Here is a 27,456-nt window from a genome sequence, read left to right on the forward strand (position 1 = left end):
ACCAATGCAATGCACCAAAGTGTGAAGGTGATTTCCCTTTTACATGTATTTACTTCTCTTCCCCGCATGCGTTCCTTTTATTTGAAAGTTATGTTTGCCATTTAATGTAACAAACACTTAACATTAAATATCTCGATCGGCATCATAAATCCAGCAATTTTCGTGCCATATCTGGCGAAACGATTTCCCATCTGCTCGTGTCCTTTTAATCTCGAACATCAAACATCGCTCCCTCTCACTCTCTCTCTCCCTCTCTTCTCCGAGACCTTTACCGCCCTAGCCCTACGCCCTCTCTCTCTCTCACTGTATGACGCGGCTAAACGGACGAAATCGAATTAAGCCATAATCGATGAATGAAACGAGAATGCTTCGAAATTAGAGCTCCTCCCGCTGCCCGTAAGGCCCGCACAGCAGTTCCCTTTGGTGCGTCTGTATGTGTCGGTAATGGAAAATCGATTCCAAATCGATGCGCCCGGGGTTGGTTTTGATGGAAATTAAAGCTCCCCCACTACCCGCCGCCGCCGCTGCTATGGCAGAAAAATTATAGCTCCGTTTTATTGCAATTATCATGTGTTTCCTTTTTACATTCTGCTCTCGGATTTTTAGCCCGTTTTGCTGCTGCTTTGCTGGCGCCACTGTAGAAATTGTGTTCGTTTCTCTCATTTATTAATACTTCGCTAATTAATACATTTGAATATTGCTTGGCTGAATGGTAAAATGTTGGTACATGATAACTATCTTTTATTTGCAATTAAAAACGCGTGCTTAAACCGTGAGCAAAAACGTGTCGACCTGTAACTACAACACAGTGTCGTCTGCTTTTCTGCGCGATCGAATATCGCACTACTCCGGGCTAAACTCTTCCCGCGCTTCAAGCGAAAAAAGCCCAGCCACTATGTGTAGCCGGTGTCGTCGTCTGCACACCCCAGCTGTTTGTTGATAGTTGCAGCCGGCGCGCGGGAACATTGGTAGAAGCAGCGCAGCAGCAGCAAAAAAACACTGTGACGTTTTCCCTCCCTATTTTTTTTTCATACACCACCCACCGACCACCAGGCGTTTGTTTTGCTCTTCCATACCCTGGTGCCCTACCTATAAGGGAAGTGTGTTTGTGTGTGAATGAGTGGAAAATAAAAACAAACCCCCCTCGGGCCCCGTCCTCACAGCAGCCGCCCTTTTCTGTCGGGCCGCCGTCTCGACTACACACGAGACAACCATCCCCCCCCCCCGCCGCTTCCACGCCTGCCGTAACGCTACCACCACCACCCTCTCGGTGTGCTGACTTTCGCTCTTTCTCTCTGCACATGCTTTCCCGAAGCGCCAAAAAAGCACGTGGTCGTCGTCGCCGCCGCCGCGTGGTACAGAATCGCGTAGCCACCGCTGCCACCACCGTTCGCGCCTGCACCACCATCACGGGGAGGGGGTGGAAAACGGCGTGCGAGAGCGCGCCGGAAACCCCATCATCATCATCATCATCATCACCATCATCGCGCGGTTGTGCGGTGTAGTGCAAAGGCCTGTCGTTGCTATACTGCTACTGCTGCTGCTGCTGCTGACTTTAAAACCGAAGCGCCCTTGTCCTTCTTCCGCGAAAACGGCGATGAAACCGGCTGAGCGCGGTACTGCCCTTTTTTATGTTTCTCCACGCGTCTCCGCGCGTTCTATTTGTGGTTTGTTTTGTTTTTGGTTTTCGCTTTCCGTAGTTTTGTGTGTTCGTGTGCTGTTGCTGGATCCTTTTTTGTTTTGTTAATTCTTTCCTTCGTTCCCTTCCAGCATCTCCTGGATGAACACTGGGTCTGTGTGTGTGTGTGTGTGTGTATATGTGCAATCCTTTTGGGATGTCCTTGCCCCCAGCTCGGGTGTACAGGATGGTTGACCTTCTTTTTTTTTGTCGGTCGGTCGACCTGACATTGAGACACGCTCTAGCGGGAGGCGTTTTGTTTTGGAGTGTGTACTCTTTAAACCCCGTTGTAGTTTGTGCGTGTGTGTGTTTATTGGTGTTTGCTTTGGCCAGGACCCACACGTTGAAAACGCGACTACTCTGTTCTGTTGCTTTAGTGTTTGAAACGGGCGTTTGGGGGTACCTTTTGTGTGTGCAGTTCAAGCAAGGTTATTTTTGGGTTATTTTTTCCCAAACTCCCCTCAGTAAGAATGCATTTTCCAATCCATCCCCTAACGAATGTGTTCATTCCTCTGGCCGGAAAGTTTATGCGCGAACGAACACATCTGTAGATGTAATTTGGTGCGTACAATGTACGAACACAAAATCAAATCAATAAGCAAAATGATGGAAATAATATTTTCCGTAGTGAAACGGTGAAACACCACCCTAACCCAACACCTCCGACATCTGGCAGCTTCGGAGCAGAACCTAGGCGCTACAGCTACAATGGAAAACACATGTGTTTGGTGCTCTGCTCCCAACGTGTCTTCTACATATCAGCCTACACAAATGTTTAAGTTATATTTATTATCTCCCTTTCCTATCGTGCATGTTTTTTCCCCCTCTTCATCACGTGTTATTAATTTTAAAACTATCTTTCCGTCCTAGCACGAACGGGAATGCTTGATTGACTCTTTGTGTATATGTGTGCGTGTGTGTGTGTTTCCCTTTTACCCTTATTTTTCGTTGCTTCATCGAAAATAACAATCCCGGTTACTCGTTTCGGTCCGGCTGTACTACGAACTGGTGAAAAATAAATTTTATACGATGCTAATAACACTAAAATGTGAGCATAAAACGTTAGCAGGCAAGCCCCTCTTCTCCTTCCCTTCCTCTTCCTTTCCACCCCACCCTTCTTACTCTGGAATTATCTGGCCCTTTCATTTTGTTGATTGAGTGTGTAATCGCTTGGCTCGCGATCCCTATCTCTTTCTCACATACGTCCACACACAGGAAGGCACACATACACTAAGATGCCATTAAATCACACTTTTTATGAATTCATACGGTAGTCGTGTTGCGTCTCTTTCCCTCATTCGTGCACTGCTCTTGTGGCGCATAGAAACTCCGTGGTCCTCTGTCAGAAGGGGGGGGGGGACCCCAAGAAATAGATTCCACCTCGCGCGCACGGTATGTGTGTGTAGCACATTGTCTCTGCAGACCGAACGAACGAAAATGGCTATATTGTTGTATACTTTAATGGCGAACCGTTTCAGTTTTGATGTCTTTCAAAAGTTGACTCATATTTTTCCCCCTGATCCAGTGGATGGTCCGGCCGCAGCAGTCCCCAGCACGGACAGCGTCGACCGAAGCAAAGATGGCAAACGAGTATTGGAAGCGAAATAACAGCTTAAATGTGCAACTGGCCCATTAAAAAGTTTCCAAAGTTTGTGGTTTAGTCGGTTTAATATGCCTTGTTCGACGGAGGAGGGGGAGGGGGAGGTGGTATGATGGCGTTGTTTCTGCTGCAGGTTAAATGGCAGTGGGTCTCTTGCGTGTGTGCCGGCTGGGAAGTCCCAGTAGCATCTGCAGTTGATAGAACGTTCGCTTGCTCTCTTTGCCAGCGCGTCTCTAGCGTGGTCGATCCCTCTCTCTCTCTCTCTCAAGCCTGCTAGAAGTCGATTCAAAGGCAAAGGCTCGTCATTGGATGGTGCAAAATTGCATATTGACGAGAACGCTCACACTGCTAATTAAAAGATGAATCCTACCGTAGCCACAACGGAAAACCTCGAACCGGCTCTCGACTGCTCAATTGGAGGGCGCAAATCGTGTGTGTGTGTGCGGAGACGTTCGTGCGGTTTTCATCCATCAACATTTTCCATCTGGACGGACTTGAGTCTCAAACACTCTACAAAGAGAGACTACTAACACACACACACACACACACACACACACACACACACACACACACACACACACACACATCGGAGCAACAACGACAGTGCAATGTGCTTTTACTTCGTAGGGCTCTCCGATCATCAATTGCATTAAATGCGCAACTTTGTGTGTTCTGAAGTAACGACATCGAAAATAGCTATGCCCATGCCTCCCACGGGAACACGGTAACAGGAAGGGTAGGGTAGGGATGCACACATCACGCACACGTACACGTATTCCTGGCCTGGCACACATTGATGGGCCCCCCAAACACACCATTCAGCTTCAGCTAGCAAATTTGTTGCTCGATCGATACGATGGGGCACTATTTGCACACAAATGCACACACAGACACACGCATAAAGTTACTATGTACGCATACATACCCGCACACAAACACATACACAGTGGCAAGTTTTATTATTATCGGTTTTGGCACCTTGGCAAGTTTGTGTCCTGTGTTTGCTTGCTGTACTTGCTGCTCTTCTTCTCACAGAGGGAGATGGGGGAGGATATAAAGTGCTATGGGAAACGTTCACGAATGGAAATCATAATGAATCATAAGCTTAATGTTGGTGCTCAACTTAAGCAATGCAGGGGGGAGTCCTCCGCAGTACGGCAAACAAAGCTCAAACAGGATGCGAACAGTGAACTCCCGAGAAAGGTTTTTGGGAGAGCACAAGTTGGATACTGAACCGGCCAAGCTTCAGCACCAGAAGATATTCCCATTAGCAGTGATATCACAAGCCCGTGCGATTATGTACTTGAAATAGTTTGTACAAATATTACTGCTTGCGATCATAGTAAATGTATGTATTGGTGGTATCATCTGAAGAAATTGCATTTCAGTTTAAGTTTGAGGCCTAGAATTATTACCCTCACTACGTTATTAGTAATAAAGGAATTCCTATTAAATCAAACGAGCAATGTTTAGGTTGGTGGAACCACCATTTATGATGGTCCCTTCCCCTTTCCAAGTGAATCATTGTTGTAATTACATCTGAATCGATTGGCATTCAATTTTCCCCGGTCTCTTGAAATGCCGGGACTCGTTTTTGAAATATCACGTTAAATTCCCGTTGTTATTATTATGATGTAACTTCACCACTGTACCTCTAACAGAGCACGTTAGAAACATTTTATTAGCATCTTGTTCTTGTGTATGCGGTATGCGGGCATACCGGGTTCGCTCTATCGTTAACGATCGGTCCACACCGCCAGCATGCGATGCTGATGTTTGAGTAAGTGTATTGAGCATAAATTCAATTGAATAATATCCTATTTTATGTGTTCCAAGAGAGTGCCCATCGTCGTACCTATGTACTCGTTAGAACGAACGACAACAACCGGGTTTGTGTGTATGTGTGTGTGTGTGTGTGTTTGTGTCATGGCATTCGAATAGATGGAGATTTATACGATGGCAGCCTGGGTCTGCCTTAGCATTAGCATTAATTTTCTGTGCTAGAAAGATAAATTATTCGTCGTCGTCGTCGTAGTCGTTGTTGTTTTTTTGGTTCTTGCTTGCTTGCTTGCTTGCTTGCTTTCTTTCTTTGCATTTCGGAACGAATGTTGAGTTTCATCTCGCTTTTGCTTGATATGGGGCAGCATCGCTTTTGCTCTCTATTTGCGCATTCACAAAACGATCTCTCTTCATCTCTCCTGTCGGTGTGAAGCTCCTGGCCTCACAAAACTAATCCTTGCTGCTCTCCCCCCCCCCCTCCCCCTCCTGCCCTTCATCACAGATTGTTGAACGTGCTTAATTTTCATGAAAATAAATGCTACATAGTTAAACAACCAGTGGCGCTGCACATGCCCCAACACTGGTAGTTAAACAACCACACACTGTTTCTACTGCTGCTGCTGCTGCTGTACAAGGTTTTAAACTGGTGAATCGTACGGCTGGGAATAGCATTCTACATACCCACACACACACACACACACACTCGATATATTCCATTTACTTTCTCGCCCGTCGATGTTCTTCGACGAGGAAAAACTCGTGAGAAAGTGGCAGGGCGAAATGCCACCACCATTTGATAGAAGCGTTTGTGAGTGAGTGGTGAGAAGCAGGGCCGGAAGGCAGGTTTGGAAAGTCGTCTTAACGAGCGAAAACTCGTCGTTTCGTCGTGTGAGGGGGGTTGCACAAGAGAGGCAACGAGCTGCGAAAGGGGGAATTGCAGGAGGAAACTGCACTAAAAGGCAAAGGTAAATGTTGAAGTTTTATGATCCTTCTGCGATGAGAATCCGATCGATGATTGTCATCTTGTGCAGCTAGTCACCACCCCGCTCGCCATCACACACCACCATCTTTGACCTACCCCCTTTCCCCTTTGTGTGGGACCAAAAAGGGGGGTCCAAAAAGGGTCGGGACGGGATGGTGGTGATGATGCGGGAAAGTTTTCTCCTGTCCTCCTCCGCTCATCTCCATCTCAACTCCTTTCCTCATTTGCCCATCTGGACCCCATCCTCGTCCACGCCTGGGTGGGGCTTGGCTGCTTGTGGTCGAGCGAATTTGCTTCTAATGTTACACAATGTTCACGTTTTACAATATTTACAATGTTGAAGCCGCTCCACCCCCTGGTTTTGGTGGTAGCGACTGACGAATGTCGTTTGACTTATGGCTTACGTCGCTGGCCCGGTGCCGGTCGCTGCGAGAAATGGGACGGCACAAACAACGGGACAGCAAAAATAAAACTGAATCAAAAACTTAAAATCCCTAACAACGCAAGTATTAGATGCAACAAGCAAGCAAGCAAGCAAAGCGGATGCTGGTTTCGGTTGCCTGTTGTATGAGAGTGTGATTCTTTAAATGGGATTCGAACCGAAAGTAAGTGAGACACACAGCAGAGCGCGCTAGGGCAAAAACACACATAAATGAAGCCAGGTAAAATACGCTGTGCGAGTGTATGACCTGGCAAACGGTGGATGGGAGGGCATGGAAGGGCATGGGAGGGGGGAATAAATAATTTCTTGTTATAAAACTTTGTATTCGTTATTCGTCGCTGTGTTTGTTCGTGTATGCCCGACGTTGTTTGGGACCCTCTTGCTCGTCGTTCTCTGGTGTGTCGTCTGGAGTGTTGTTGAAACACACTTCTGATGCTGTGTGTATTTGCTTGTTATGTTTGAATGTTTCTGTACCACACAGGCACACACACACACACGTACCTTGCTTGCTTGCTCAGCAACTTCCAACTTTAGTTGAATATTTTATCTCATTTCATTTCATTGCTCGCATCGCCGTTTTTGGTCGGTTTGTAGTCGGGTTTTTGTTTCGCTCCGCATCCGCATCGCCATCGGGAGGGGGGAGGGGGATTCCATCCATCCATCCACCCATCCATCATTGCATATCATGTATTTATGGCAGAAAGCACTTACGTGTTCTTCAATCTCTACAACTCGCCACCCGCCAGCCCGCCGCCTGATATGGAATGTAAAGCCTTGTTCGTGTTCGCTACTAAAGAATCGATTGTTTGAGTTGTTTATTATTTTGGTCTTGCCTCGCTTATATCTCCCTTGCGAAGGTGCTCCTCGGTCGTTGGCCTGCTGCTGCTGCTGCTGCTGCTAATATTGATTAATGCTCAACACTAATAATACTAAAAATAGGAACAAATCAACAAAGAAGCAACGCAAGCGCTCGCAAAACAATATCATTAAAAAGTAACAACGAGTATAAAATTAAGCAGACAGCAGACGGTGCGTTGTTTTATTTCATTTTGTTTCGCCTTAGCAATCAGAATGAAAGCACAACTATAATTAAATCAACGAAACATAATACCATACTGCGCGCGCACGTAAGAAAATCACGTGTGCCGTAAAACCGCTCGCTTTATTACCGACCTCTAACCTGCCCGCCTGTGCGTGCTATACAATCTTCTTTTCACACCGCAAAAATCCATTTCCATTTGTGTCTTAATTGCATGTTTTTATATCAATGTGTTTCCAACTCTGAACCCCATCGAAGAATGGAGAAAAAAAGCTCACATGAGACCGACCCCCCTCTCGACAGCTCAGCATAAGCCACCCGAACACCTTGGTTGAGCTAAAACAGGGGAAAACCGATCAAACTAACCGAGAGAACGCAAAGCTGACACGACGAGAGTGTCTCTCGGCAAAGGGAGAGACGGAAGTAGTAGTAGCAGCAGCAAGATGAATTCTCTGTCGCCCATGCTCAACAACCAATCCCCGCCACATAGTCTTTAAATCGCTTACATCCGTCCAATCCTGCAGTGTTTCGTGCGCTTCGTGGCATAATATGTTAGCATATAATAGAAGCAATAAAATAGAAATAAATTTATAAATTAATAAAACTCTGCGCAGTCGCAGTCGTCGTCGTCGTCGGTCGTCGGTGTGCTGTGTTTAGGAAGTGGGCTACCGTCTAAGCAGTGGTAGCAGTAGCAGCAGCATGAGCGAGAGAGGGCAACCTTAGGTTAGACAGGAGACACTAAGAAGAAAGGTCAACACATCTTCGCTACCACACCGATCACTAGCAGGCTGTGCTAGAGACCCACCGGTAATCTCTATGTGTATTGCGCATTCTCTCTCTCTCTCTCTGTTTTGCTCTTTTTTTCTTTCTCTCTATCTCTCTCGCTCTCTTAGCATAGCACAACAGCACACCATCATCATCATCCATCTAGCAGCATAAAATCTTATGCTCGCTGGATTAGAAAGAGCATGAGCAGACGAAGGAAAGGCGAGGGTTCGTTGCCGTTTGCTTGTTGACACTTCTGACACTGCTGCTGCTGCTGCTGCTAGTTCAGCTTGGTTGGAAATGATCGCTCGGAATCTCGTCCGATTTTCCTCTCGAATTTAGACGTTTTTTGTTTTTTTTTTTTGGCTTCAGACCGAAGCGAAGAGCGAACCTCCGTTTGTCTCTCACACACGCTCAATCGAGAATGCAACCAGTCCGCTCCGCCGTCTCTAACATTTTCCTCTACGAATGCCAATGCGCTTCTCGCCATATGTTTTTTGGGGCTTACACTGCCGTCGTCGTCTTCATCGTCGTTCGCAACTGTTGTCCTGCCAACCTTCGGCTTCTGTTTTGATCACGTTTTTCCGAAATTGGGTGAAGCGGGCAGGGTATGGGAGTAGGATTTAATGCTTTGAAAATTAAACGCTTACCAACTCCTCTCACGCACACAAGGTTCGTGCGCTCGCTCGTCTAGCGTCTAGTACCTAGTGCCACTACCACCACCAGCAACATGCAACGAGTTTTCCAAACCCGTACACCATCCCCATGCCAGATGTAACATAAAAATAGCAATAATTATGTTAAAAGTTGAAATATATGTATTAAATTTTATGTCCACCCCATGTTCAGCTTTTTGTTGTGTGTGTGCGCTACTACTCTCGGATTACGGTTTACGGGTTTCACCGTCCTGAAAATACCCATTTGCTTCTTCCACACTACCACTGCTTCTGACAGTCCCCGTTTGTTGCTACCTTGCCGAGAACATCACCAGTGTTGTTTGATTTTCTCTCTACCAGCCTTCCCTAGCCCACCAGCCAAGGACGACTACCACCAGTTCGCTCTTGTTGGTACTTATTTTGTTATTTTCCTTTTTTTCTCCTGATTTTACTATATTATTTCCCCCTCTAGCCCCTTGCTGCTCGGGTGAGGAATTCTATTTCCACAAGATCTAGATTACGAGTTTGCTCCCTTTTCCCATTTTCGGAAATGTGTTGTACTTTGCAGAAGTTTTTCTATTCTATTTATTTGCTCCGCGCGCGCCCCGGCGCGCCCCTGCCTTTGCATGTCTGGCCGACCGTGTAATGTCGCTCTACCCGGCCTCGGTCTCTTTGTCCCTTTTTCTCTGGTCCCTGTTTGTCTAAGTAGTTTTGTTCGTTGCTAAATTGCTTTCAACATCAATTCCAAATACACAGGGCCCTGTGCTCTCGATGTTATCGTTATTTTGGATTTAGCGATCTTTTAAAGGTAGTAGAAAAGATGGGTTGTATAAGAGATTGACATCGTTACAATGCTGTTAGCAGCAGCAGGCTTAACCGAGGGCGGCCCGCTTTTACTGTTATTTAGTTCTTCTCCCTTTTCCTCTCTCTCTCTCTCTCTCTGTCCTTTTATTTCATGGAACAATCTTTCTGTTTCCTGGCTTATGATGATTGTTTCCGCCCATTCGTCTCGTAACGCAACACATACAGATTTCAAGCCGCGTAAAAAATGAGCTTGTTATACATTTCTGTTTTATTTCTGTTGTTTCCTTTAGTTTAATACCCACGCCTTAAGCTACTTACTTTCCCGTTGCTTTCTCCCTTCCCCTTAGTTTCTCTTCATACCTCCGCCGTGTGTGTGCTCCTGCGCCCTTCAGCTCCATGGCTACGCCATGGCAAATCGATCGCACAAGTCGTGAATCATTCATTAGTTCTGTGCGCGCCTATGTTTCTGGCACACGACGACTATGACATTTGCATTCGTCTCCGGCTGGCAGTGTGTGTGTGTGTGTGTGGATTTGCGAATTCAGAAATAGAGGGAGCGAATGATGGTTTCAAGTGCTGGTTCCGGGTGGGAACAGTTTATTGTGTGGAAGGAGGGAATTTCGTTAGTGTCCAGAGGGACGACTGAAAGAAGGGTTGCTGCTAGCAGCAAATGTGCAGATCACAGCTTAATGAAGCAATTAATTTTAACCTAGGCGGAGCTCTCGTTGCGCGCTCCTCTGTGCTGTCCGCATATCCCATTTCTGCACCTGATCTATTGATGAAGGTGATTTCCGATTCTGACGAACAATAGTGCCCCGGAAAGGGGAAAGAACGGTGAGCCCGTGTATCCATGGGAACGATTTTGGACGAGCGCACCCCCAGATATGTAATTGAGATAATGCATGGTGCGTGTAATTGCGCGACGCTGCCAAGGTTTAAACCTTTAGGAACCTTTAACAATGTAAATGTACTTGTCTTGCGTATTCTAGCCAATGTCGCGGTTATGTTAAAATGTATTGTTTGCTATATTCGATGTCATCAGTGGGCAATATATTGTGTTCATCGGCTAAATGCTTTTTTTGCAAGATTTACAAAAATGTTTGATTTCTTGATTGCACAGACCGACCAAAAGAGACAGCTTTATATATTGCCGTTGTAATGGCTAACAAACACATCTTTTACAATAGTCTTTACTTCTGAAATCAAATGATCGCTTTGCTCTATTGTTAAACTGGGTTGTTGAAACATTGTGTGAAGTACAGCAAGGAATGGGCTGTACCAAACGTTTTCAGGCGTACATGGTTTTCCATGAATCTCTCGCGGATGTAATGTTATGCAAATGTGATGCAATGCCACACACACATGCACACCAAGCGAGACATCAGCACTAGTGATGGGAAAAATGAAGTTTTTGAGGAATCAATTCCGGATAACTCCGAAATTTTTTGGAATCAGTTTTCGGAATCGGAACAGGAATGGGTTCCGGAATCGGCTCCAGAATCGGTTCTGGGATCGGTTTCGAAAACGGTTCTGGGATCGGTTTCGAAATCGGTTTTGGAATCGGAATCAGCTCCGGAATCAGAATCGGTTTCGGATTCGGAATTGGCTCCAAAATCATAATCGGCTTCGAGATTTCCATAAGAATAGGCGTTTGGGTCGTATGCTACGTATTTATAGCCGCAAAAAATCTTATTTTACTTGTAAACGATCCATTCTCATACAGATTCCCGGACTGATTTCGCTTCTGAAACTTGTTATTTCAATTCACGAACTGATTCTCATTCTGGAGCTAATTCCATTTCTGGAGTCAATTCTGACTCAGTTTCTGGAGCAAATTGTGATTCCCAAGTCGGTTCCGATTCGGATTCACCTCCGGAATTGGAATCTATTCCAGCATCGGAATCGGATCCGGAACACGGAATCGCCTCCGGAACACGGAATCGAAATCGGGTTAGTCCGATTCCGAGCTCCCACCACTAATCAGCACCCTCATCCACCGTTGTTTATGGCTGTCATCGGGATCATTTAAAGGAAGAGAGTGAACAAGAAACTCCCCGTCAACGGACCCGTTTTCTATGTGTGAAGCGTGGGATCTGATTTATGTTTTATATTATTGCTAGCATGTGTGCACGCATACAAATGTGGCCTGCTTGGGTCGCTAAGGACGCGATCGCCCCCTTTTTGAGTAGTAGCGTAGTACACTAGGGAAGAAAGTCGGCGAGTTAATTCTTCTCATCTCTCCAAATCGTTATTATTCTTTGTGTGATCTCCTTTCATCTACTGCACAATCATAACAAGAAGCTGCAACAAAGGGAGGGGTGGAGGGTTGGAGGTCACTATGGGTTAATCTGCGTGAATGTTTTAAACTTTTCTTCGCCTCAGAATCGCTCTTCCAAAAGAAGCAGCACAATTGTTTCATTTCTTTCAGGCTCCTTCTAGCTTTCAAAATACAAAACACGATACGTGGAATAAATCCCACCCGACATAAAGGGTGATAGCAGCAGGCGCTGCGCAGAGCGCGGTTGTTATTCTTTTATTTATCCTACCACCCAAAATGTGCCATCTGTTTCAACTTCACTCTTTTTTCGGTTGTGTTTCCTTGCAAGATAAACAGACTGTGTTTGGGGCATACAAAGTTAATACATGAGCGCAGAAGAGCAGTTAAGAAACGGGAGCAACACAAAGCAGCACCACATGCATTATACACACACACACGCCGTACATTTTTTCGGAGAATGAATTCCATTAAAGAAAATCCCAGGAAGGTAAATATAGTACAAATAATAGGTTTTTCGTATACCAGCACACGCAACAGCACACAGGAGAGGTCGTAGTTGTTTAATTCCGTTGTCGTATTTTTTAAAAAGCACTGTTGCAGTTTACCTTACGATGGTGTTGCTACTTTTCACTCAGTTCACTCCGGGTGTATTTTACCCGTTGTGGTGTGAATCGTCCTTTGTTTCGAGTGGTATATTTTACGTGATACACACACACCGACAGGGAAAGAGAGTGCCCGATTTATCCCTTGCCAATCGGTTCAGCAGGGTTCGTATATGGTTCGTGCAAAATTGACGTTAAAAGGGTTGCGCGCCGTTTCCCAGCGCTGATTTTGCAAGAAACCACCGTTGGCACCGAATCGAAAGCTACTGTTACTACCCTTGTTTATTTAATTTGGCTGATTTTTAATGAATTGTAACTACGCGCAAAGAGAGGCGAGAAGAAAGAGCGAGAGAGTTACTGTGTGGTAAATATTTTGCTGTAAATGTTATTTATTTATTTATTTATTTATTTATTTTTATTTTATTAATTGCTCGGCCACGTTGGGTTACAGCAATAGTGCTTACTGACTATAGTATACAATTATTCACGAAGGAGTTGGAAGGAGTTTATGGTACGGAAAAGGAGCGAAGGCGGGATCGGTAGACAGGATAGGATATGTTGAAATCGAACAGATCAGAAGTACTATTAAAAGACGATTATGCAAATAACGACAGCTACCAGCAGGAATAAAGAACCCTTTTAACGGCCATTGTTTAATAATACTTTTGAAAAAAGTATTCCCCAAATTATATGGCACCGCAATGAAGCTCAAAAAGGTAATATATTGCACGATATTAAAAACGGAAGAGTTTTATCTATCAAAAAAAGATTCCGAATATCTCCCATGAACATCTTAATGATATGCGTGGAATGGATCATTCTCATCGCAATCGTAATAAAATGCGTAATTAAAACTTGTTTCTCGCCATGCACATACATCAGAGGGATGCTTTGCAACCCCTTTGTTTATTTCGAACATAAATCTCTGCCCATCGTGTGTAGTAGTAGTGCCTGCTATATAACGAGTACGCAAGGAAAATTTGATTATTAAAGCAAAAAAAATAAAAGTAAAAATAAACCCCTAACGAAGCTTTGACAAGATATGGGCATCACGATAATACATTTCCTACCCAATTTATTTTACCTTGTTCCTTTTTCTGTCGTAGCCCTCTCTCTCTTCCATTCCGTGCCATCGTTGGTTTACTACATTACATTTGCTGTTCCCCTGCGCCTCGTATACATATATTTATAGCAAACAGCAAAACAACCTTCATTTAACAGATCAATCAATCTGCTGTTCCCTTTCTCCATACATCTGATTGTGTGCGTGTGTATGCACCGGGGTCTGATGCTTCTTAACTTCTTGCACTGAAAAGACGTCCCAGCTCTCCATTGTTTATTCACCATTCGCCTTTTCTCGCTGCAAACAGGTTTCTAAGAAAATGTTTTACAAAGTTTTACAACAACCCGAAGAAGTTATATTTTACTGCCCACAACATATACACATATAGGGCGAAGGAAGAACTTTTACGAGTGTGGCGTTCAATGGAAAACTGTTTTCATCGAAAATAATTAATCCTTGCCGCGCGCGGTGTTGTTTCTTCGCTTGGCGAAAGACCTACTGTTTTCTTCTCAGTCACCATCACCACTTCTCGCACTTTTTGCCTTCAGCGAGGGCAGCAAATGAGCAGGTTCGAGGCGATTAATAATAGAGGAAGGCAAAGGCTCCCGTTTCGGGGTGTGTGTCTGTGTGAAGGCTGATCTCATGGTTTTTGCAGTGTAAACTAACGAAGGGAAGAAATCACGTTCTTTTTTAAACACTATTTGATCGTTCGCTTCCCTCCAATCGATCCATATATTAAATATAGCCGGCAGTTTCAGAACGGGTTTCCAGAAAGGTGTAAAAATATTTATTGTTCCTTTCCATATACTTTGGAAATGCTACGCGCGCTATCGCCGTGAGTTTGTTGTGTGTTGCCTGTTTTTACAAAGGTGGAGACCCGGGGGGTTTGCTGCTCTAATGCCTTCCAATATATATTTTTCGCCCAAACTATTCGATTTAGTTACGGATGTGTGTTTGTGTGTGTTTGCTTCTGCTCTGTTTCTTCGCTTTGATTTTGCAGCCGACTTTGTAACATAATTTAACATAGGTTTTGGATTTCTTTCCTTAATTTCTCGATTCTCTTTTAGTGTATCGTTGCTAAGAGCCAATCCCGCTAAGTGGCACACAGGGAGCGAGGGGGGGAATACACTCAAAGAAACTCGAGATAATAAGACCCCTGCACACTCCCTGTGCCTCTTGCTCTGTCTCTCTCTCTCTCTCGCTCTATCTTTCTTTCTTTCTCCCGTTTGTGGCATGGTGGTGTTGTTGTGCCGGAGTGGTGTGCGGAAACAGCTAAAAGGAATTTTCCATCTTGGCTTGTACAACAATAATACATCGCCATTGTTAATGCCACAGATGAAGAAAAGTAAGCGAACAAATAGCAGCAGCCATAGCCATAGCGGAGCAACATAGTATCGGCTTATTTTTGCCTGGCAGGGAACTGGAGAAAAAGAGAGAGAGAGAGAGGGATAGAGGGACCACGGGAAGCAAACAAACCGGCAGCGCACAGATATGAAAACGAGACGAATAAAGAAATATAATAATACATTCCATATTCTGTTTTCTAAATATAATTCCTTCCCCTCTCCCCTCCCCCTTCCCGCCCGTGTTCCCGCACTGTGCACACAACACAACATAAATCCTAAAAGTATGAGTGGCGTTGTGTTGATGGGTGGAGGAATGGAAAAGGGAGGTAGCAAAGCAGAAGAAAATTAATAACAACACAAGGATGATGCTAATGCGTGTGCGTTTGTGTGTGTGTGGGTCTGTCCCATCCGTAACTACGGGAACGACGAGGTATAACGCAAACGAAACGAGCAAACAACAAACACACGGAGATTAAGAGAGACACAGAGAGGGAGAGAGAGAGAGAGAGAGAGAGAGCGAGAAAAGATCGCACTGGGACATTCACTCGGAAAAAGGGAAGGCAGAGATAATGATGGCAGCAGCAGAACAGGGGAACAAGGGGTGGTTTGCACAAGGAAGGGAAGTGGAGGAACAAAACATATAGGGAAATGTAAGATAATAGTAATGGTATATTAATAGTTACACGCATCGTGCAGTTGTGCGTCGAAGGGACAGCGGAAAGACAGATCACATGGGGGGCGGCAGGAGGGGGGAGGGGAGGACGGTGTGCCATCATCATAAATCGCTGGATCTGAAGTAACAATCATATAGCGTTACGCACTTGAAACCATCAAAGCTGATGTACGAGCGAAGAGGCCCTACAAATGCGAGGAGGAACGAGGAGAAGGGGGAGGTGGTGGGGTCCCTCTGCGTGGTGGTACACGTGTAGTAGTAGTAGTTGGTGTAACTACTAACATCATCGCGTTTGTGCCACGCATAAAAGGAATAAAGCACGAACGAACGAATAAATTAAACTAAACAGTGTATGCCAGGGAAGAGCGTGTGTGTGTGTGTGTGTGTCTGCGAATGTGTGCATTTGGTTATAGCCCATACGCGTTTTTACCGTCCTTTTACGGTTTTGAGTGTCCCGAGGATTATTTGAACAAGTATCTGTCACGGCGCGTTGTAAGTGTTTTTATTGTTGTCGTTCGCTCGCTTCGCATAAACATTAGAGAGAGAGAGAGAGAGAGAGCAAGTTTATTTTTGGCCCTTTCATTTCCTTGTATGTACGTTACAGCTTATCTTCCCTGATAGCTTATAAAAGGTTTTTTACCATTTTTTTTAGAATAAGTTCCATAAAGTGATCTAATAAAAATTAATCTGTGAACGATGGTGCTGTAGCAACATTGTACCTCTCATTTTAATATAAAATGCAAAGAAGTGTACACCAAGTGATATTACGTATTACGGTAAATTAGTTCCGGTCTCTAGTTTCTTTTCACGAGCAAAAAAAAAACATTTATTCTCTGATCATCATTTTTACCAAGTCGCGATCATTGCCTCACATGCTTGAGCAATGCTTTCCGCACTGACTGGCCCACTCAAACAAGAGTACGCAAACACACACGTTCACGCGCATTACATCAGTCGTCGGTCCAAGACGATCTGTCGCCTGGCGCTACTAACGCTGTAACGCAGCGGGACTAAAAAAACAAAAGTAACGCACACTCAGGCACTCCCGCACGCACATAGTTTTGATGTTAGCGACCTTTCGCGCGCCCGAGAGCGGCCAAATCGAGAGAGATGATTGGGTGAGAATTTCCTCACCACGATGAGACGAATAAAAAATCACCCATTCTCACTCCCCGCGGTGGATTTTGATACTACCACGGGTACGTGTACGTATGCGTGTATGCGTGATCAATGGATCCGGTGCCCCTCCTCCTTCCCACCACCGGTACGCGCATCATTTTCCTTTGAATTCCGCAGCGTGCTGCCGAAACCGGAAAAGGATAAGCAAAAAGGACAGGTAGCAAACAAAAGCGCAACGTACTCGACCCTGGCGGGTGCCGCCGGGTGCATGCAGATGGGGAAGAAGAAAAGTATCACAATCTTTTGTGCAAGAGAGTTGCGCTCTGAGGGTGTATTTATTTACCTGCGAATCGTTTGCCGATTTCTCGCTATTCTCGGGTTGGTCGAACGGAGGTTTCTCTCTCGCTCGCTCGTTCGCTCGCTGCTACATTGTATAGAGCGGGAGCGAGCTCATCTTCGACTGCCGCTCAAGCATCAAGCGAAAAAGAGAGAGTGAGAGTGAGCGCTCGGTGAGCGCGCGCCTGTATTCCTGCGCTGCCGGGGGTTCGCACTCTCTCTCCCGATGGCAGCCGATGTCAGAACGCGTTTGACGTTGCTTCGGTACGGTTCCTTGTGCTAGCGCTCGTGCCTAGCGTACGCGCCTTTCAATTGCCCACGAAACGTGTGTGTTGGTTGTGTTTGCAAGGATTAATTACGCGCGCGAGCGGTAGAGGAGTGGGGCAAGCAGGTGTGTGTGTGTGTGTGTGTGTCTCTCCGCTGTGCACGCAGAGCGAATTGAGCAATGTGAAATGTAATTTTCGAATTTATCGATCCATTTGCCGTGTTTGTGCCGGTTGTGTTGAGCTCATTTGTTTATGTACCCGTGCGGATCAATGCGATTAAATCGAATCCCACCCGGACCCGTTTGTGTGTGTGTGTGTGTGCATTGCAAAACTAGTTCGATAGAGAAAGATAGAAGCTGAATGGGGGGGGGATTACTTATCTTGGCAGTGGTTGGGCGAAAGGATTGTTTGATTTAAAGTGCATTAAAGCTAACCCGTTCGTGTGTGTGTGTGCGCTTAAAGCCGTCGTTTGAAAATGTAGTTTTGCAACAACAAAACACACACCAGAATTAGATCATCGCTCCATGTGTGTGTGTGTGTATGTGAACACGAAGCATGTGTTTGTGTATTTTAGTGTGACTGATGGTTGATTAATTGAACTACTCTGCTCCACTGCTGCTGCTCCAGCTGGCCAAACGGACACCGCAGCAGCAGCAGCAGCAGTGGTTTGTGTTGAACACGATGTCGGGTGTGGGAGTGTTGAGGGTGGAGTGAGGGGTGGGGGAGGGGCAGGCGGCCGTGTTATGCAAATGTTGTCCATTCGTCGAACGAAAGGAATAAATGATTTCACTCCCTTGCCTTTTGCGAGGCCAATTTACAGTCACAATTAACAACATTTCCATTTCGCACATGATGTGCCAAGCGCTTATGTGTGTGTGTGTGTGTGTGTGTTTGTGTGATATTGGGGAGAGCTTAATGTTGGAGTTTAACATTACCCTCCTCAAGCCCACAGGGGAGGAGTGGGACAAGTATGCTGTGAATGAATAAACAATGACGAATCGAGTGTGCGTGTGTGCGCGCGTGTGTATTTTAGAGTGTTTGGAGTGGATAGTCCTGTTGTGACAGTTGCATTCCATCCATCCATGCAGTCCATGAGGAGTAGTGAGAGGTCGAAGCAGAGAGAAGAGAAAGAGAGTGTGTGAGAGAGCGAGAGGGAAAGAGGGGAAAAATCGACATGCGTTCGTGTCTGTACTTTATGGTTGTTTTAAACAAATAGTCCGACACACAGTCATGAAACGATCAATTACACTTGCACCCACCCTCCCCCTGTTGCCTTGTTTTTATTCCCTCGTGTTTTACCGATGGGTGGGATGGGGTGGAGGGGGGAAAGCGTTGTGTGCACTTTTGACAACTGCCGTGTTGTGCGCGTGTCGCGATGTGTATGTGCTCTTGTCGTGTATCTCTCAATCTCTGACAGGTGTGTGTGAAGTGGTGTGTGCGCGGACTACTTGGAATTATGTGATTGTTAGGCTTTGTCCTTTCCGAGCGAGAAATGTAAATGTCGTCTATAATAATATGCGTTTGTGCGTGCTCTGGCCTTTAATGTCAAGAGTGTTATTTGAGTTGTATTAGGTGCTATAAAAAGGGCTACATAATTCGTTTGATCGAAGCACCTGGCTGCACCCAACGGACAGAAAGATTTGAGCGGGAATTTGAATTGAGTACACGGATGAGGGACGGTTGATGTGTATGTTTTATTGTCCCCTTCACTCCCCCGCCCGCCTTCATGCGCCTTTCCTATAGAGTTTAGAGCTCTATAAACCCGAAATATCAAGTTTTTGTCATCAGTTTTACTAAACTTCCCATTGGGGATCCCCATTTCCCTTGCTTCCCACCCCCTTCTCCCAGTTCGTTGAAAGTTTAAGGCCCACATCATCTTCGAATGGCACGATTCGGCTTAATTTCTTCCCTATTCAACATGTCTCCACACAAGTAAATACGTATGCAATCAGCGTGGTGTGGTGTGGGCAATGTGGTGCCGCGTGGAATCATTTTCATAAATTCATTATAAAAATAATAATAAACCCGCCGAATGAAAAGACGTGTTTTGTGTGGTGTGCTGCTTTGGCTGTTTTGTGGCCTTTCCACGATTTTTTTTTTGGTGTGCGACCGGTTTTATTTGGAAGGTGTTGGAGCGGATGGGTGGCTAGCTCTTTCGCTCTCCCCCCCGCCCCGTACGTGTGTGTAGGTTATTTAATTTAAGTTTCCATTTATGTATTTTTTATTGTCCTAACATTAACAAAATTCCACACTACTATTTCTAAAGGTCCGTGTTGTTCGAAGTAGACCGGCCTGTGTGTGTGTGGTTGTTGTGCATGTTCGATGTTTTTTTTTTCCTTCTTTCTTTCTGTTTATTGTAATTCAAATCGGTCGTTCCACAGAAACCATTAGCCTGTGTGTTCGGTTTTGTGAGTTTGAGTGCGTATTTGGCTGTGTGCCTGTGTGTGTGTGTGAAACGAAACGAAGGAAATACTTTGGAAAAGAAAGGAAACTTAAAACCTCCACCAGCCGTCCGAGATTACTTTTTTCCTACGTTGTTGTTTGTGAAGCAATATTATTTGGTTATTTATTTATGCTAAAAGCTCTTGCTGCTTTTGTGGTGATGGTGGTGGTATGCTGCCCTGCCCCTGCCTCGTTTCGCATAGCTCTCTGAGCATTTGTGCGTGAGTGTGTATATGAGCCAGCAGTGTGGCTATTACATTTTATATTTCGACAGTTATCTTTTATTTGTATTGCTCTTGTTTTTCCCCTTTTCGCTCTCGGTTATCTCTCTCACTTCAACCATCTTCCTTCTTGCTCGCACACACACACGCTAAGTATTTCTCTCGCTCGTTCGCTCTCTTTCCTTTTTGGCCATCCATTGTTCCGGGAGAATGTGTTTCAGCTGCGTTGTGTTTGCGCACCAGCATCATCAGCAACAACGCGCTCGAAAATTTTTGTTTACATTCCCAACAAAACACACACACACACGCGCACACTGTGCCGGGCTTTCGCAACAAGAGGGGGGGGGGGGGGGGGAGGCATACAAAATGTGTTAACGTGCAACACATAAAATTTTGAAATACCAATGAATGGCGTTTTTGTTATGAATTCTATTTCCACCTTGCGCAATAAGGCGCAGAGGGTATACAATTTCTTACGCGCCTTGGTCGCCGTCGCCGTCCCTTCGCTCCTGCCATCCCCATGCTCCTGTCTTTTCGTCGACTAATAAATAGAGTTTTCTAAAGCCGAAGAAGAAATCTGGTTTTGGGGGGTGATTTAACACACGAATCGGTCAGTTGCGCTGCGCTGATGAGTTGCTAAAAGCAGCGCCCAGCAGCTGAATTGTTGTGTTGTGTCCGTGCGTGTTTTTTTTTTTTTTTTTTTTGTCCGTGTATTTGAACAATCGAGGGGTGCGTTTTCAAGGGGTTGTATTCTTGTTACCGTAACGGTACGATAATTTATCTTCTTCCTTCTCCTTCTCCGCTTCCGCTTAAAAAGGACCATGCACCCAGTCAGCTTTCTATTAATATTACTATGTGTGGTGTAAGCGCTGTAAGCGTAAAATACTGTGAGAAAAGAAAAAGAGTGAAACACTTGTTTTAGTTAAGCACCGAGAAAGCCGAGTTTTTGTTACGAGTTATAAATAATAATAAGCATATATACATACACACATTCAAAATGATGGAACTACTGCCGGAACTGACGATGATACCGTCGTTGTCGCCGCCGTTCTTCAATCTGCTGCCCGCCAGCGCACTGGCAGCGAACTTTCATCAAACGTCGCCGAAATCGAACGGTCGCAGTAGCCACGGGTCCACCGACGTGTTGGAGGTTCGTCCTTTCTTTTTGTTTTGTTCGTTTTTTTCGGGGAAGTTCGGGGAAGAACGGAGCCAACAGGGGCCACGTGAAGCAATTTTATAATGGCATTGAAGCAATAGCTCATAAATTAAACATAATCAATGTGAAACACGGAAATAGGAATTCGATTATGAATCAGCAGTTTTATAACATTGGAAAGAAGGGTCCCGGTGCTTTATTTTTTGCGTTATTTCTTTTTTTAAATATTTTAGTGGAATCAATTTATCTGACCCTAGAAACCAATGTCTGTAATAAATTAGCCTTCTATGATTGTACATTTTGCATCATTTTGCGTTTTTTTTTTTTGGGAATAGGGGTGCAATATGGACATGTTATGAATTTTGAGTATTATTATTTTATAATTTATTGCCAAGCACAATTATTTCTTACGTCATTCTATGGTCGTACTGTTTATCGGTGAATTAAACAACCGATCTAGAACTACCAATCGTTCTAAGCGTTTATGAAAAATTGCTAGTAATTGTTTAATAAAATATTTCGATGAGCTTTATTTAAAAAATCATAAAAATTATATCTTATACTCATCTGATACCTATGAGCATGAGCAAGAGCTAATTGCATTTAGCGTTACTAACCAAAATGATTAGTTTTATTATCCAAAAAATAAAAATAGAACGTTAAAAGTCTGAAATTTGTATTATGCGTAATTTGTCAAAATAATCTAGTTTTTTACCTCGGTCTAACCATTTGTACATTTTTGGTTACATTAGCAGCGATCATTCAAGATACATTTTGTTCTAAAATGTTTTGGCCAAATCCTTTAAAAATGTCATACTCGCGGGGTGTACACTGTGTTTACACTTTTTTGCATTACTAATTGAAGCCTATTTTCGAACTGGTAAATAATAATATGTGTTTTTTGCTGAATTTGTCAAAATTTCATTTCTTTTGTCTTGATTTTTGTTTAGTAACGGGGTTATAAAACCTACTTGGCGTCGATACAATACTGCAATGAATACACTTTTAATTTATCTTAATTTTGGAATAATTTTTTAAACAAAGGGTGCCCATTTTGCCCTGCATGTTCCCCCCACCAACTCTACTACCACGCATACTTCGGTGGCCGTGTGAATTATTTAAACCATTTCGAAACTTCAAAACAAAACCAACGTTGCATTACAATAGAAATACAGTGTGCAGCCGTAATTGCTGGGCATGGTGCACTATTTTACTGCGCTTTTTAAATTCTACTTGGACGGGGGGTTCCAACCAGAGGAAACCGATACAATGTTCCGTCCGTCTTCTTCACACGCGACACTTGTAAAAGCTGACGACTATTAACCCTTTCGCTTACCTCTCTCCTTCTCTTTCTCTCTCGCCCTGTTTTGTTTACAGAAAGATGAAAAACTGTGCGATTACTACCGCCGGATGCCGGTGCTGTACGACAAGAGCCACCCGCACTACAAGTTCCAGTCGAAGAAGGAGAAGGCCTGGCGCGAGCTGAGCCGGCTGTGCGAGATGGACGTGGAGCAGTGCAAGAAGCGCATGACCTACTTCCGGTGCCGGTTCACGGTCGAGCGGCGCATCATGAAGAACGGCGTCAACTGCAGCGAGTGGCCCCTGCTCGAGAAGCTCAAGTTTCTCAACAAACACATCAAAATCCGGAGACCGCGTGCCCCGAACGGCGAACCGGACGATACGTAAGTGTGTGGCGGCTTTTCAATGAGGGGGGGAAAATGCGATGGCAATCGCGAAGCAGAGGGAGCAGAGGAGGTTGTACTTTACACACACACACACACACACAGTGGTGTAGGGTGTTTAGGGCCGCACGAGATGGACGCAAGTTGTCATGCACTTTTTATTCTCCGTTCCGCAGGGAAGGAAATGATTTAGATATGTAATGTGCAATTTGCCGCTACATATCATAACATCGCTCGAACAATAGAAGTTATAAGCAAGTGGGTTGGACAAGCGCGCTCTCTTTCATCATGCGATCGATGTAACACAACACATCCACTTACTAGGGTTTAAAGTAGGTTAAAGCAAGGGTTGGACATGTTACGAAGGAAACTACGGGTTTTTATGCTTTTCCTGTACAATTGTTGTTCGTCCGATTGGATCTCCTACGCGCGCGCGCCCCGCACGTCCGTCATATGATTATGGGGGGCCGGTTTATATGCGCTGCCAACGGCTGCTGCCGTTCGTTCGGTTGATTTGTGCTTTGCAATTGTTCAACGGCAGAGATAATTTTTACATCCAAAGTATGCGACGTAACGTATCATTTGCGTCGGTTGCAAAGAGTCTTTCAATGTTAGGGCAAAACGTGCTGGCTCGTGCAGGGAAGGGGGAAATATATTCTAATAAATCTCCCAAACGCGTGTACTGAACGCACTCCCATTACATACGGAAGAGAGGAGGGTATGGTTATAAGTTATTTTAAAATATAATCAAACATAAATCATCGCTAGTGAGTCGAGCAACTTTTCATTCCACACACACACACACACACTCATTCCGCCACCCAAACCATCATCCTTAATGACTTCCAAGTGTTGTATGTGTGTGTGTGTGTGTTTGCCATATCATCTCCTCAACCAACCAACAGGCCAACGCCCATTTTGTGCCAAGCGAACGCTATGTTTAAGAATAAATTTATTTCGTTGAAAAGTAAATTAGAAGCAATAGAGAAGGAGGAGGCACACGATGTGAAGTAGTTGTTGTTGTTTTGTTCCGGCCATGGACAAAGGATGGTGGAGCTGCCGGGGCAGCCCAACGTCGTCGTCGTCGTCGCTCTCGCACGCTGGAAACTGGCCTTACACAAGCGATTCGGTCTAATTTAAACCAATCAAAATGCGAGAAAGAGAGTCACGCGTCCGTCCTCTTGGTTACACAGGAAGAGGGGGGATCTTTCTTGGTAGAACCATTCCTTTTATGATACGTTCAAGCAGAGATTGAAGGGTGAGTGAGCAAAGGGAGAGGAATGTTAAGTCTGGGAATAATTGGGTGAGAAAATGGCCATGCCACGGGAAAGTATGTTTATTTTTGAGTTGGAGTGTTTATTGTCTCGCTGTTCTTTCGGAACGTTGAGCAATTGGTGATAAAAATCGTTTCAGATCGGTTAAGTGTGGTTTTATGATGGTACACAATTTTATTATTGCGTATTTTATCTAGTTAAATCACAAAGTATATCTGAAACAAGTTAGAGTAGTGTTGCGCCTCTGATTCATTGTATCTAGTGGCCAAAGAGTATTTAGCTCTTTCTGTAAAAATTGATAACAAAATAATGCAATACAAAATTCATTTTAACTATTTCGTGATTCAATTCGCTCGCTCGTACCGACAAATCACTCACTCTTGTAGGATTATACTCACTCACTCTCTGTCCTGTCTTTGGGCCGGTCTGGTGGTACCGTCGTCAACTCGTACGACGTAACAACATGCCCGTCATGGGCTCAAGTCTCGAATAGACTGTATCCCCATACGTAGGACTTGACTATCCTGTAGTGGTAACAATAAGTCACTGAAAGCCAAGCTCACTTCATCACTAGTGGGTACTGGCAGGCCTTGTGACCGACAGCGGTTGTTGTGCCAAAGAAGAAGAAGACTCTCTGTCCTGACTAGTGACACTCACTGTTTATGAATTCAACTTACTATACCGACTATTGAATTGCTAGTGAATAAATTGAAAATATTGAATCATAAAACTAGTGTAAATAGCAAAGCGATTCACATATAATCTCTTCGAGCTGAGTTGAATTCACACGCTCGTTTGCAGGATTCAACTCATTCCATCACTCTTACTCAATGTGCTCATCTCTACAAACATCCTTTTACTACTCCTTTGCGATCCAAGTCACTCTCTGGAGCAACTAGAGACTCACTGTTTGCATTCAAACTAATTGACTACTCTCTGGAGTAGTGGTGATGTGCTTTCTGGAGTGAAACCTCGACTCCGATCCGACTCCGGTTATTGCTAGCTCGATCCGATTCTGGAAAAAATCGGAACTACTAGTTTCGACCGGAGTCGGAGTAGTCGTGATTCGGAGTCGGCCGGAATAAGAATCAAACTGGAATCGGAGTAGCCAGGAGTCGTAAGAAGTAAGAGTCATCCGGAGTCGCTCAGTGTCATGTGGCCACATCCTTGCACCGGTTGTTTCCGGCTTCGACATTGTACGACTCCGGCCGACTCCGACTCCCATAGACTCCAGATCAGTGTTGCGAACGGTGACGTTCATCGACATAAAATTGTAAACATTCATTCGATTTGAAGCTTCCCATTCCCATCTCTCTCTGTCATTTGTCATTCCCGTCAAAAAAATGTCATTTGACATGAAGACATTTTCAAGATACATTCATTTGACATTCGCCAACCTGTATGAATCGTGAACTGTGTCGTATTGCAAACGGCCGTAATCATGTCAAACTACAACAGAGCGTGCGGTGCAAAGGCTTTCATTTCACTAGTTTTTGCTATTTCACTAGAATACAGCGACGATACACTTCATAATCCTCCGATCGTATCGATTTGTGTTGTTCAAAAAATGTCAAATGACATTCAGACTACATTGTTTACATTTCATGTCATTGCATCAGCCCTGACGGTAGCGACACGAATGAATTTCGTTTAATGACAGTCGTGTCGTGGAAGCATTGAATGTCATCAGCCAAAAATTATTTTGACCGGCTGTTTACGGTGACTGTCATGAAAAATGTCAACAGTTAACAACACTGCTACAGATAACTCCGGTCGACTCCTTCCTTCTAATGATGAACGGACCTTCCTTCTGGAGTGGAATCAGAGTTGACTCCGGATTTTTCATTTCCCACCACTACTCTGAAGTGACTAGTGATTGATTCACTCTTTTTGGATTCATCTAATTTATTCTCCGAGTCTACTAACAATTCAATCTTTTGCAATTCGACTCCCTGATACAGTGTGAATAAAAACCGGCTGAGGTATTAAAAAAAAAATTAACCATAAGATGCATATAAACACTTCTTTTTGCTACATTGAAAAGTAGTACACTTAGAGAATTTAACCAACTCACTCGCTCATTCTTATTCAATGTGCACATCTCTACTAGGCTTGGGCAATTCGGTTCATTTACATGAACGTGAACGTACTAGTATCTTTCATTTACATTATTAGTGCCGTGAATCTCGATTCATTCGTTCATTTCAGTTTATGAAAATATGGTAAATGGCTTCATTTCACAAGAAGAATTACTTGATTACATCTTGTAAATTATTTGGCAGACAATGACAATCTTTATTTCGACAGATAGGAAGTTCTTTTAGTGAACGATCTGGTCATACGGTTCACGTTCATATTTGTATTGGATGATGTGAACGACCAGGCGTACTAGGATGTTTTTCATTTCGACGGGTAGGACGTTTTTTTCATGACCAACTCAGTACATTTTTATGTATGAAGAATCGACGAACGGAGATTAGATGAACGTAGGTCGTTCGTTATTTAGGACGAATTGAATGAATCGTACAGATCTGGTTCTTGAGGCACAACTCTAATCTCTACTACAAGTATCCTTTTACTACTCCTTTACCTTTGGGATCCAAGTCACTCTCTGGAGCGCCTAGAAACTCACTTTTTTGGATTCAAATCACTCACTCTCTGGAGTAGTGGTGATGTGCTCTCAGGGGCGTACCCACGACTCCCATCCGACGCCGGTTATTGTTAGTTCGTTTCCGACTTTGGTAAAATCGGAACCAATAGTTCCGCCCGGTGTCGGTGTCATCCAGCGTCGAAGTTGTTCGTAGTCAGAGTCGACCGGATCCGAATTCTGCCGGCATCAGAGTCAAGCTCAAGTCGGAGTCGCCAGGAGTCTGAATCGTCCGAAGTAGGAGTCGTCCGGAGTCGTTCAATGTCACTAGCAACGACAGCATCCTTGCGCCGGTATTTTCCGGCCCCTACACTGACAGCCCCAGTCTACTCCGACTGGTAATGCGAATATTGCTGGTCGGTCCTACCTTCTGGAGTCGGATCAGAGTTTACTCCGGATTTTTGCTAGCTTTTCCTATTACTACTCTGAAGCGTCTAGTGAGTGATTCACTTTTTTTGGATTCATCTAACTCATTCTCTGAGGCTACTAACAACTCAATCCTTTGAAATTCGATTCCCTGATACAGTGTGAATAAAAACCGGCTAGCTATTGAGGTATTGAAAAAATTAACCAGAAGATGCATATAAACACATCTTTTTGTTATAT

General features: G+C 44.5%; 1 protein-coding gene across 3 annotated transcripts in view; it reads left to right on the forward strand.

Annotated features, from left to right (window-relative positions):
• The window catches only part of LOC120953784 (la-related protein Larp4B-like), a 79,554-nt gene that overhangs the window by 48,810 nt on the left and 3,288 nt on the right, over nt 1-27,456 (forward strand). The window contains exons 1-3 of one of the 3 annotated variants that reach the window (XM_040374041.2): nt 17,385-17,616; nt 20,909-21,241; nt 22,625-22,929. In XM_040374041.2, the coding sequence (XP_040229975.2) occupies nt 21,089-21,241; nt 22,625-22,929 (458 nt within the window). In that variant the 5' untranslated portion in view covers nt 17,385-17,616; nt 20,909-21,088. Of the gene's footprint in view, nt 1-17,384; nt 17,617-20,908; nt 21,242-22,624; nt 22,930-27,456 lie in introns of those variants that run through there. The other 2 variants (XM_040374040.2, XM_040374039.2) reach the window with 2 other exon arrangements.

Source organism: Anopheles coluzzii, chromosome 2 (genome assembly GCF_943734685.1).
Source record: "Anopheles coluzzii chromosome 2, AcolN3, whole genome shotgun sequence".
Classification (NCBI taxonomy): domain Eukaryota; kingdom Metazoa; phylum Arthropoda; class Insecta; order Diptera; family Culicidae; genus Anopheles; species Anopheles coluzzii.